Raw genomic sequence first — 13,300 nt, 5'->3', positions numbered from 1 at the left:
CAAGAAGAACGGGAAATAACATTAATGTATTTTATTGTAAAAAAATGTACTAATAGAGGAGAATATATGACATAAAAAATGTCAAATTATCTGAATTTGTGATATTTTGTAAATGTCGTCAATTTTGAAATATGACATTTGATTTTATAAAACTGTGTCACAATCGACATATCCTTGACAAGAAAAAAATGCCATATTATAAGAATTCGTGACATTTTATAGCTATCATCAATATACAAAGGATGAAAGATAATTACGCTAGTGTGTATGAGTTAATGACAGTTATTTTTGTTGTCATAAAATATTAAATAATGACATTTTTTTGTCATGAAAACACTTATTGTGACACTTTTTAAAACTATCATCAATAGTTTTTTCTTTACAGGTGGATCCTATAAGTGTAAAAAATGATCAAGAATTTTATTTGTAACAGAAAATAACTATCGTCGTAGACCATTTTTCTTGTAGTTATAATGTATGTATAATGAGAATAGAAAACTAACACTACTTATAAAGAAATATCCATTTTTTCTTTTACTTGGCTTGACATTGTACATTGGTGTCCAATTTTTTTTAGACTGATCACATCAAAAGGTTAATTTGTAATGATGCATTACTTGTAGTTTTATTTCATGGAGCGAATCGATATGAAGTTGAGAAACTTATTACACATAACATTGAAGCTTTAAAAAGTTACTTCGAAACATTTTAAGTTTGTGAACCTATCAAGATGTAAAATTGAGCTTATAAACCTATTTATAAAGACCACAATAGATAACAAAGCTAAAACAAGTTCTTAGACAACTTTGTAATTTAACCTACACAATTAAGTTCACTCCATTAATGACTATTGTATTTTAGTAAACTATTGAAATTTAATGCATTGCTTTGAAAAGATATTACAAACAATGAGTTTAATATATCCAATATTCATTCATACAATATTTTAGAGATTGTTTTGTGATGTAATTAATGAGTAATGATTAGATATTGCCCGTGCTTCCCACTTTTCTTTCACGTAAAAAAGAATTAGGGATTGCTCTCCTAAAAAAACTTTAAGTCGTAGTTCCATGATTATATTGATTTATTTGTTGGTTTTGAAGGGAATAAACACAACAATTAAGGAGAATTAAACCAAAAACAAACAAAATACTGACAAAATATCATTTTAAACCAAAAGTGATAAAAAAAAACGAACAAACTCAGTCAATTTGGAACAAAAATGAAGAAATGACAAAAATTATGAAATTACACGTAGAACATTGTATGGCACTGCTATGTCACACCTCAAACGTGATGTGCACGATGGCACTTTGCTTCCTACACGAAGCGTTGCGATGCTGAGCAATAGACAAAACATATTGTGCGCAACGAACAACTTGGTGCAGTTGGTGAGATTATTTAGAATATCCCAACGTTCCCTATAGTGTTATGACGATACCTCTCTGCCTTAGCTCTATTTCTCATTTTCAATCAACCCATTTCATTCAATACGAAAGGAATTTTTGTTTTTGAAAGACATTAACTATGAGTTGTTAATTAAGGTAGTTTTCAACTTGGGAAAGGAATAGGATTTTAGGTTGTTGATTTCTTGATTTGTTTTCATTATTAATGTTGAATTTCCTTTCATAAGCATCTATCTATTTTTGTTCCTCTTTTTAATAAAATGAATACATTTTGAGTGATTGACAAGTTATTATGAGTGCCACCCTGTTTGCTTATTCATTATCTAGCCTTTTGCTTTCAAGAAAATAAATTAGAAGTATGATTAGGGATTGGTTGTATGTTTTAGACCAAATTTGTTGAATATATATTTCCATAAACTAATTAGAAGGGATAGTTAATCAAATGAGCAAATACTTAATGCAAAGTTGGAGAAGTTATCTAGCTAGAGGTGTGTTTGAGCTTAAATTTTTTGTGAAAAGCTTAGTTTGATTGAATTTCTATCCATTAATACTTAAGATTACATTTATTGTATATTCAATGAATGGTTGTGGGTTTATGATTAGAATCAAACTCAAATCGAAGCTAGGTTGTGTTCAATATATTGCACTTAAAAGAAATGGTTCTTGATTCATTTAATTTAATTTGTCACAAAGCACTTAGGCTCAATTAAACTCGTCCTAATTTTAGTATTGTTTTTTTCTTTATGTGGAAAAGAATTTTACAGGTAGAATTTTACACTTTAATTATAATTAGATACATGAAATATGTAGAGAAATCCATAGTAATAATAATAAAGAGGCAATTAATTAAAGTGTTTTTGCAACCATAAACCAACTTAATATTTATTGTGATGAAAGAAAAAAAATATAAACCAAATGAAGCTTCTCCACAAACCTCAACAACAAACTCAAATCTCTACTCACCTTCACAAATTAATCCTCCATCGCCTCCGATTTCTGAACCAGATCCGACAGGTTTGACCCAACTGACCCGCCGCGGGATATGGATGTGCTCCGGTGGCGTCGGCATCGGAAAGATCCAATGTGAGTGGTCGGAGAGCAGAGACAATTCGATTTAATGCTCCGGGACTTCGTCATCCTCGACAACGCCGTCGGTGACATTAGCAGATTCGCATTCTTTTTCAGATCGTCGAATTCCGTCTCCACCATTGCCGATTTCGAGGTGGGTGTCTTGCAATTCGTCTTCGTCTGTTTCGGTTGTGTCCTGATTGGATCCATGTATACGTGTAGGAAGATTGATGAGGACTTTTTTTGTTTTGTTTTGTAATTTGTTATTCCTTTTTTTTATTAGATGCCGGTGAGGCGATCACATGGGTGATCAAAAGCCGGGGAATGATGGTTGGATTTGCGGCTTCCGGAGAGGAATGAGGAGAAGCTTCAATGGCGGATTTTCTGTGGTGGGTGTTCTGTTCAGTTCTGATTCCCCTTTGGGGATTGGAACAGAAGAGTTTGGGTTTAAGGATTTGGAATGGATTTTATAAGAGAAAAATTGGGGAGATTTGGTAATTTTGTGGGTTTTCAAGGGTTTCTAAACAATTATCGTTTCTATTTTTAATCTATTATTTGTGGCCATTGGTTAAAACTGTTTTTGTGAAGGGAGAGAGGTCGTTAATGGTTTAATTTGGGGTTTAGTTTCATTTTGTTTCTTTTGTCTTTCATTGATTTGATTAAATTGTAAATTTAGTAATGGAACAAAGCTAAGTGTGACTATTCCGATAGAATGGTTGCATTGTTTCGTAAATGTACATGTTTCTTCAAAATTTACTAACTTGAGAAAGATATACGATTATTCGTGTAACCTATAAATTAAATGTCTTTTCAAATGTATATTGCAAAAAAAAAAAACGATTTCTATAAGTTTTTTCACACATAAAACATTTCTAATTTTGTTGAATTATTTTGGGAGATAAGTATTTATGTATGTCTCTATTATATTTTGTCAAACCATAAAAAGACTACGTAGGAGGGTTTTATCATATTAGGTGGACTAATTAAGTTCATGTTTACCAATTCGTAATGAAAAGTGGTTGTTAATCCTATCGGTGGTGTTACATTAATTGATCAATAATAATTATAATGGACAATCAATTAGTTGGATTGTTACTAAATATTTTCAAACTTCATAGCAGTTAACATCAGTAAACACCATCGAACATAATTAAATGGAGCCTAATTTTCATATAATTTCATTTGATTTATAAAGTTTGTAGTGAGGTAAAGGTGGCCTAAACTTTAACTAATTTGTAATTTAAGTAATTCCTACTTTTTATTCAAATTTTATGGAATTAATAATCTTAGGGTTTGGGTTGAGGAGTTGGTGAACTTTGAAATGATGTAAGAATTAACCTTCTCTTCATTATTAAAACTTGAAAACTAGCTATTATAATTAACAAATTGTGCATTTATTATAATTATCAAAACTCACTTGTTTTTATTTTACAATTCTTCTATTTTTTTTAGTTTAACAATAACGAACACTAGGTATGGTTGGTTCAAGATTTTATGTCAAATGAAGCATTTGTTCGTATAAGGCTATGATAATTTTTTGTTGCAATCGTAATGAGTTTTCATTTATGTATTAATCCTAGTGGGTCTCAAAATTGAAGGTAAACTAGATTGCTTTGAGCCCTATTTATGTAGGTCTCGTTTGGTAACCATTTCAATATTTACAAGCTATAGTAAAATTTTGGATTCTATCGATGACTGTCACTTATGACTTCTATCATTGTCTATCAAGATTACTTATAGAAGCATATAAGTGACTATCAATGTCTATTATTGATAGAATAATTTGAATTTTATGTTATATGACAGTAAATATTGTGTTAAATTTGTTAATTTTTACAATTCCCTTTTAAAAAAACCAAAAACATAAAATAAATGGATTACCAAACCGACTCACTATGATATATGGTTTTGAAAATCGCATGTAACGATAGTTTTAGTCTCTTCTTTTTTTACTCAAACAAAGGTGCATGAAAATCTTTATATATATTTGTATCATCTACTTTAGGTTGCATGCACTTTTTTTTATTAGGTTTAAATTTTTTTTTTTTTTGTCCATAAATTTTGTATCATGTTATCTTTTGATTCTAAAACTTTTTAAAACGTTTGTTTCAATCTTTGAACTTTTAAAAAGATAATTGCTTTGATATTTGTTGTTAAAATTCTATTAATTATCAGAAAAAACTGTTGCCAGAGACCAAAATTATTGTAATGACTGATATCTGTAATGTTTTTGAAGACAAGAGATCTCGGGTTCAATATTTCTCCCCGTTCCTTGTACTTAATAAAACCGGTTTTTATAATTGGATAACTTACTCTAATATATTCATCATATTAATTGACTTGATTAATTGTGGGAATATCATTGTCAAATTGAAAAAGTAATTATCAGAGACTAATTATTGTGGGAATATCCTCCAGCCATGAATGTTAACACCAATATGCAAGTTCAACTTTAGTTATTTTTATTCAACTCAGTTATGTTTTGCTTAAGGTTTCAATTTTTTAAAAATAAAAACAAAGGGTGTGGGAGCCGGAAAGTGGACGTGAGAAAGTTACAATTATTTAGAATAATTTAGCCGGATCTTTTTATTTTATTTATCAATTTAATTAATATGATAATCTAAAGCTAATAGTAAAAATCAAAGTATACTTTAAAAAAAAAAGTTTAGCAACGTTTTAAAAAGGTGACGAAAATAGTATTAAAACCTTCTTAACATGATCATAAACTACATTTCCATTTCTTACGTTTTGTTTGATGCCTACTTCATCTTATTTTAACTAACAAAAAGAATACTTACACACACTAACAAAAACAGTACAGCCATGCAAAATAACATAAGTTCTTTCTTATGCAAATTCATACTGATTGATCATTATATAATATTAATAACATAAGTTCTTTCTTATGCAAATTCATATAGATCGATTAATATACAATACTGATCATGATTGCTATATGATTTTCATTTGATAATCATTTAATTTTTTATATTATTATTTTATTTTTAAAATTTAAGTTCGTAAACATTTTTTCCATCATTAATCACTTGCTTTGATATCTAATTTTTAACCTTTTGTATTGTCAAAAACCAAGTCAAATTTTTCAAATTGAAAGTAGTTTTTAAAAACATGTTTTTGTTTATGAAGTTCGAAATATAGACAAAAAATAAGAAATTAAAACAAAAACCGAAATGGTTACCAACAAAACTCAATAGTATAATAAATTCTACTAGTAGTCAACAAATAGACCTTCAAAGTTAAATCTATAAATTCTTTTTGCATTATATTATATTTGATAATATTTTTAGCAAGATTTCTATATTTACCATTGCAAAAGACTATAAATATAGTAAAATTTAATTTAATTAATAATTATAATCTATCAAAGTTAAGAGTTAGGATATATCATAACAATTTTTTGGTCGTATGATACAACAATCATTTTTTTTATATTTAAAAATATATGGAGAAACTTTTAATATTTGGGAGTAGAACTCCTTAAGCCTACATTTTAATTTTAATATATATATTTTAGGTGATGATTAAGTTTATTAGAATTGGTGCAAAAACACTAATTTTGAATTAAAAAGAATTATATATGATAATTTGAAACAAAAAAGCTTATTTTAAACTCACTTTATAAAACGATGATATAATAATGAAGTTGGCCCAGCAGAGTTGGATTCCAATATATACACTCATAATTAATATCATAATATAATATGTAAAACGTGTACATACATACATATATATATATATATTTCTTTTGTTTTCTTTTATCTTTTCCAGATTTTACCATATCAAATGCTCAATTATTATTTATAGAATCGTTAGAAACATTTCTATTTCTATTACATGTTGGTTTTTGGATACTGGTAATGTAATGAGTTTGTTAACGTAATGTTTCGTGTTTTGATTGTACATTTTGGATATGATTTATATTTCACAACTTATTTTAGTCGTTTCACAAATTTCAATCCAATATTCTTTTATTATAGTCTTCATTTTCCACAGTACTATTTCCATTTTCCTCCCTCAATATCTCATGCATTCTAACTATTGTTGCACTTCGGTCTTCAAATCACATCTCAGTCCGTTCGTCAAACTATATAGCGTACGGATAAGAACACCAAAATAGATCAGTACGCTGGAACAGAAGCTGCAAAACATAAAACACGTTAATATACGACTAAGTCGCTAAAACACACTCTCTTTAGGATGTTTTGCGGCTCTGCTCTCGTTTGTGCAAACAGAATAATCGCCTTATCGTCCCTAAGATAAAACTGTCTCTCGATCTTCAATTGATTTTGCAGTGAAATCAATTGAAAATCAAATAACACTCAATGGAAGACACAATATTGCTCGATAGGTGGGAGGCCAGCCAACAGTCACATGTTTAATGTGAGAGAAAATTATGGGAGGCAAAACGATAATAACGTTTGGACAGGCGTGGAGATACAAATATACCTATGTTTGCCTATCTCTTCCATCCTTCCAAAACTTAGGTGCCCTAAGGGTCCAAACCCATGAATCAAACAATGGGAGGTATGTGAAGAAACTTTCACACTCAAAATTAATCAACGTCGGAATGCAATTGAAAATAAAATAATAATATATTTTCCTTTCACAAATTTTTCATCAATTACTAACACTTCTCAAACTTGGAGAGTAATCTTGATTACATTCTCATTCTTCGAACAACTCTTTGTTTCCTAAAAAAAATCTTGAATCATAAAAAGTATGTATATGACCAAATGTCATTATAACTTTTTGAAAATTTACAAAATGTTGTTATTTTTTTCTTTATTGATAAATTTTAAAGGGAAATTGCATCAAATGACCAAAACATTTAAAAAAACAACTCATGACACCAAGTTTTTTGCATATTGCGAATATGACAAAATTAGTAATATCATACAACTAGCAGATGGTAATCATAAGTTATTAGAGAACTATCATACGGTAATTATAGGACTATCAGATAGTCATCACTTTTAAATTTGCTACTTTTACAAATTTTAGAAAATGTTGTATGTAAGCTTTACTATCATAAATCTTTTTGTTATTTCTGCAAAAATCCTAATTTTAAATATTAGTTGCATTCAAGCATTTAGAATGTAATTTCATTTGTTACCATATGTCTACATTATTTATCAACTCTGAGACATAATGGATTTATTTTATAGAAAATTAATTTTGTCAATAAGCTAAAGCTATGCTATATATATATATATATATATATATATATATATATATATTATATATATATATATATATAGGGTTTTAAATAAATACACAAACTTATGGAAATCTTATTATGGGGTAGCCACAAGTTTCAATAATTTAAAGTTTATTGCAATCATTAATAATTTAAAGGCTTGTTATAATACACTTTTGAAACACAAATTTCAATTTCTTTTATTAATGATATTAATTGGAATTGACCTACTAGCTAGGGTTGTACGATAATATCATATATATCTCATATCTCTAATTTTTTAATTTTTTAAATTATTATAATAGAATCTACCATTAATAGGTTTTAAGAACTAAATATAAATTTAAATATTTTATACATATTTTATTTTGCATTGTATTTATATCTACTAATATTTTGTACATATTTTATTCTTTTATTATCAAATTGTTCCTAAATTTATTTACTTTTCCCTATTCCTCTTTTTAGTTATCTCCTTAGAGTTACTTTTATAAAAAAATTATTTAAAAAATATCACAATTTATTTGTGTTAGAATATGATAAATTAAAATAAACTATTACTTATATTTATCACAATATACATAGACATTTGTCATTTTTGGAATTATATTTAGTTGCAATCCATTAACCCCATGAACTTTCGAAAAGAAAAAAAAAAGACTTTAATGAAAATTGTCTCTGCAGATGACGTCCCTATCCCGCATCGTTGCAAAAATAAATGCTTGGCATGATGGCATGATGGCATGATGGCATGATGACATTACCCCCTCCCCCAATTTGCGTCCCCATGTTCCAATCCTAAAGGGTGTGTGCGCGTTTACTTTTTCCTTTTCTTCTTTTGAATGTTTTGATTTTATTTATAGAATATTTTCACTTTCTTAATATTTTGAGATATCCAAACCCAAAACGATCTATGAAGAACATATAATTAATCAAGTGATTGAGGTAGGAGAGAGTATAAGAAAATTGAGCTTTAATTTGGGTTTACTGTCTCTCACCCTCGGCCTCAACCCATGTCAAGGTCGAGGACTCCAATTTATGCTTAATGGGACCTATCCCATTTCCTGCTCTCATATGGATTGACCTAACTAATCCATAATAAAATAAGAATAATATTTTGAAAAGTGGAAATTGAATTAATAATGAAGATGAGTAGATGAAATATTTGGTGGTTTATTGGGGGTTTGTTTATATTTAAGAAAAATGGAAATTATATTATTGAAAGGAGGTGAAAACGAGGTCGTTTAGTGTGCGCCTTATCATCGGAAGAGCAAGAATATGGGCTTAGCCTTTCATGATTCCATCTCATCGCAACGCTACAAAACATCAATTTTTTTGTCTTCCATTAATATATATTTTTTTATATATCATTTGATTTATTAAACCCAAAAGAAAAAAAAAAAAAAAACCAAATAATTGTTTTTGGTTTGGTTTTCCGTTCGTAGCTTTTGGCTATAAGAACGCTTCGCAATCTCTCTCTCTCTCTCTCTTTCTCTTTCTCTTCCCCCGGAATCGCATTTTTTCTTCCACCACCGCCGGAACGTCTCCTCATTTCCACCCTCTGCACCTCTCTTCATACGGTAAACCATTTTATTTTCCCTTTTCTTGCTTTTCTACAGAAATTTCTCCCCCAATAAACAGAATATGATTGCTGGGTTTTGTTGTTGTTGTTGTTGCTGCTGCTGCTGCTGGTGGTGGTGGAAGGTTCTTGAACTTCAATTGTATTACGTTTTTTCTTCAGCAGATCGTTTTTTGGAATTTGAAATCTGTTTTTTGGTGGGGCCTAGAGTGAGGAATTGCGCGATCGGATCTGTTTTGGATTTAGAGATCCATTGTTGGGACGGACTTTGTGGTGTGTTTTCATTTTGTGATGCCTATTGTTGCTTTTTTTTTTTTCATTTGGTAGTTGTTTGAGTGTAATCCTTTTTGTGGGTGGAAATTACGGCGGCCATTTTCCTTTTGCTTTATTCAAATTCTGCTCTCTTGTTGCTCGTGGCAATGCTTGTGGAAGGTTTTTTTTTTGCATTTTCATATACTTGGAAGAGATTTTTCTGATCTGGGATCACTATTTTCTTTTATATGATTATGTGGTGGAAGGACTATCAACTATGCAAGAACTAGATCACCATAATTCTATAAATACAATAGGAGCAGGGGACTCGAACCTCATACTTTATGGTTATTAACACATACAATGCCAGATGCGTCATTCTCATTGTTCTAGATGCCACAAATGGTTCTTTGGCTTATTGGATTCGTTCAAGAGATTAGAGGCAGTTTAACACTTTAACTGCGGTACACCATAATTTTCACATTTCATTGACGACTATAAATTAGTTCTTTTATCCTATGGGAAAACCCATATGATAATCAAATTATTGTGATTCATTAATGAAAGGGAGAGGAGAAAAAGAAAAAGAGAAGGCGTTGATGCACGGATAGTCAACTTCCCCTGAGGAAGTTTGAGTTGGGAAGTCGTTGATGCTAGTTTTTGTTTTGTTAATTATTGATTTATTAATTATTATTATTTGTTCTTGAAGTTATGTAATATCGAAAAGCTACTTGAGCTATTAATTTTTTTTCCCAGAAAATATTTTTTTACTAACGCACTATCTTTTGTTCTATTAAATTCCTAATGCACTCAAAATATTGTCTCGGCCAGAATAGGTTTCCTGTTGTTATGTGAAGTTTTGGCATCTGAATAAGTCATTAGAAGCAGGAAATGGTTAAAAGGTCTACTCTCTCTTTTTATGCAATATTTTCTTCTCATTTTCTGATATCATTGAGGAGAAACTCATATGCACATCTTCCATTAATCAGGCATGGAGTGTTTTGATTATCAAGCGATATCATGTTGCAGTGCATAGGGGGATTTTTTGCTTCCTTAGTAAGATGTTGTGATCTTGACTTGTATAAGCAATCAAGAGGTCTTGACGATCCTGAACTTCTAGCGAGGGAGACTGTGTGTATGTTTTTAATTTTTTATTCCTTTAATTGTGGATTGTATACCTATGAAATGCACTCGATTCATATTGTTGCATCTACTTGGTGTCCAGCGAACCCAAAACTAAAATTGGAAGTTGGTGACTAAAATGAATTGGGCTACCAAAATGAAGTGTGATACGACTTTGAGTCATTTGTTATCTTTTCAGAAACAAAAACTGTGAACTTTGTTAAATGATGTTAGTTTTCTACAACATGCAGTTAGTGTAAGTGAAATAGAGGCACTTTATGAGCTCTTCAAGAAGATAAGCAGTGCCGTGATTGATGATGGCCTGATTAACAAGGTATAAGCATCTTTTTCTGCTATTGGTTAGGGATATTGTGATTTGTACCTTGGGCAAAACGTTACCATATTATGGATATGACATCTTTTCCTTCCTAGAATTATTAACCCTTGTTAGTTTGTGTGTGCTGTTTTTTGTTTGTTCATTCTTGAAGTTGTTTCTTGTTCTTTTATGCTGTAGGAGGAGTTCCAACTGGCATTGTTCAAGACAAATAAAAAGGAAAGCTTATTCGCTGATAGGGTACTATTTTTTCTAAGTATTATTTATTTAATAATGTATATCTGCAGGATATTAAAATTGCTCTTTCTTAGATGGACTACATTTATTGACTCATTTTCTTGCCAATATCTCTTGTATAAATCTTTTACTTATTTGATTCTAAATGCAGGTGTTTGATTTATTTGATACAAAACACAATGGAATATTGGGCTTCGAAGAGTTTGCTCGTGCATTATCTGTATTCCATCCAAATGCCCCAATTGATGATAAAATTGAATGTACGTTGTGTAAACTTTGGAAATTTTATTGAGATTTCTTTTTTCCATTTCCTTACAAAAGGAAAAGGACAAAAAAAAATGGTAAAAATATCTGGAGAAGTTGTTGTGCCAGTTTAGGACGTTTGTAATATGATTTTAACCCTTGTGTTTTATTATGATCTTACCTTGTAATGCCATGTTTTCAGTTTCTTTTCAATTGTACGATCTTAAGCAGCAAGGTTTTATAGAGAGACAAGAGGTAAAACATTGTTCCTGTTCCTTATGATGAAGTTGAGTTTCCAGTTTTTATAATCCCAACTTTCCTACTACAAAGCTGGATTTTTGTGTTGTGCTTAGGTGAAGCAAATGGTAGTGGCTACTCTTGCGGAATCTGGTATGAATCTTTCGGATGATGTTATTGAGAGTATAATAGACAAGGTACTTCTCTCTCTTTCTTATCATTGTTTAATGTTTTTGTTTCTTTCCCCAAACTTTGATGAATTTACTTATCGAGTTTATTCGAAATTATTTATGAATTTTTGTATTTTATGAATAGAAATTTTAAATTTTATTAATATTTTAAAATTTTGGAGTATGTTTCAGACTTTTGAAGAAGCTGATACAAAACATGACGGAAAGATCGACAAAGAAGAGTGGAGAAACCTTGTTATGCGGCATCCATCTCTCTTAAAGAACATGACCCTTCAATATCTCAAGTAAGTCCATTTTTGTTGAAGCAAAACATCGGGTATAATCATAATAATCAATTAATCATATACCTCAAGTCACTTCCTTGTTTGTTTTTGTGTAACATCATAAACATATGTAAACGCCAACCTAGTAAAATGAACTACAACTGGTCTATCATTCACAATTCTGTTCTTCTTAGGTATGCTTATTTTCAAAATTAAACACATGAAAAATTAATCCGAACTCATGAGGATTTATGAGCAATGATAGCCAAACAAATGATTGTGGGGGTATTTTCATAGTCCACTGTCTCGAAAAACTTTCATGGCTCTTGCTATGGTTTTGTAATCTGAGGATTTCTTTACTCCACAGGGACATCACCACAACCTTCCCAAGCTTTGTCTTCCATTCACAAGTCGACGATACCTGAAGTTGTGATCGTGATCGTGATCTGCCATTTAAAGTATATCGATTGTATCTTGAATCATGGTTTGCCCTATTGTAAACTCTATAGGCCACTTCTTAGAGGGGCAAACATCGAATTTTCACTTCGCATGGGTTGTTCTTTGGGTTATTTTGGGTCTTGTTTCTTCTGTGACTAAATTATTGTATTTTAAGCATGAGACAGGCAGACCTGTGGTTGCTTTTGTTTGCATTCTTGGCTGAGTTTTTTTTTAGTATGGAAGTGTTTGTCAATGAAGCATCTCTTGAGCCAAAAAAGTAAATGGTCGAAATATATAGCGAAAGGGTTGAATTGTGTGAACATATGGTAAAGAATTATCAGCAGTCGTCCTTTTTTTTTTTTTTTTTTTTTTTGTTCTTTCATTCAATTTCAATATTAATTGTGATATTGATGTGATGTGATGTGATATTTGTAGCCACTAATTTTCAATTGATGAGAAAGTAAACTACCAAATAAATAGGATTTAAGACTTGAACAATGGATAACTTTCAAGAATATGAAACAAAGCAAAGCTTAAAGAGTCATAAGGACAATTACGCATGTGGAATGTTCATTTTGCCTCTCAATAAAAATATCATAAATCTCCCTCTGCTCTAAATTTGAAACAATAAGGAATGCATTTTTCAGGTTGATTTAGATGAGGATAATTGTGTTGACAACTCAAGATCTTGGATTGAAATGAAATTTAACCA

The 13,300-nt window shown here is 30.2% G+C and overlaps 1 protein-coding gene and 1 long non-coding RNA gene across 5 annotated transcripts; both read left to right on the top strand.

Moving 5' to 3' along the window:
• The first annotated feature begins 2,110 nt into the window (after window positions 1–2,110).
• On the top strand, window positions 2,111–3,230 carry LOC116402553. The gene is made up of 2 exons (XR_004214989.1): window positions 2,111–2,628; window positions 2,758–3,230. It is a non-coding gene; the product is annotated as an uncharacterized LOC116402553 (long non-coding RNA).
• A 5,881-nt stretch (window positions 3,231–9,111) lies between these two features.
• On the top strand, window positions 9,112–12,910 carry LOC101206952 (calcineurin B-like protein 3). 4 transcript variants are annotated; one of them, XM_031883361.1, is made up of 11 exons: window positions 9,112–9,272; window positions 9,480–9,544; window positions 10,355–10,425; window positions 10,513–10,658; window positions 10,897–10,979; window positions 11,160–11,219; window positions 11,368–11,476; window positions 11,662–11,714; window positions 11,813–11,893; window positions 12,059–12,171; window positions 12,518–12,910. In XM_031883361.1, the coding sequence occupies exons 4-11, from the start codon at window positions 10,544–10,546 to the stop codon at window positions 12,573–12,575; spliced, it is 672 nt and encodes a 223-aa protein (XP_031739221.1). In that variant the 5' UTR covers window positions 9,112–9,272; window positions 9,480–9,544; window positions 10,355–10,425; window positions 10,513–10,543; the 3' UTR covers window positions 12,576–12,910. The 4 variants fall into 4 exon arrangements, with proteins under 4 accessions (XP_031739221.1, XP_031739220.1, XP_031739222.1 ...); XM_031883360.1 differs by having other exon boundaries at window positions 9,437–9,544; XM_031883362.1 differs by lacking the exon at window positions 9,480–9,544 and having other exon boundaries at window positions 10,360–10,425.
• The last annotated feature ends 390 nt before the right edge of the window (window positions 12,911–13,300 follow it).

The sequence above is a fragment of the Cucumis sativus genome, chromosome 3, assembly GCF_000004075.3.
Source record: "Cucumis sativus cultivar 9930 chromosome 3, Cucumber_9930_V3, whole genome shotgun sequence".
Lineage (NCBI taxonomy): Eukaryota > Viridiplantae > Streptophyta > Magnoliopsida > Cucurbitales > Cucurbitaceae > Cucumis > Cucumis sativus.
Note: the sequence above shows the minus strand (reverse complement) of the source record. Positions and strands in the feature narration are given on the sequence as shown.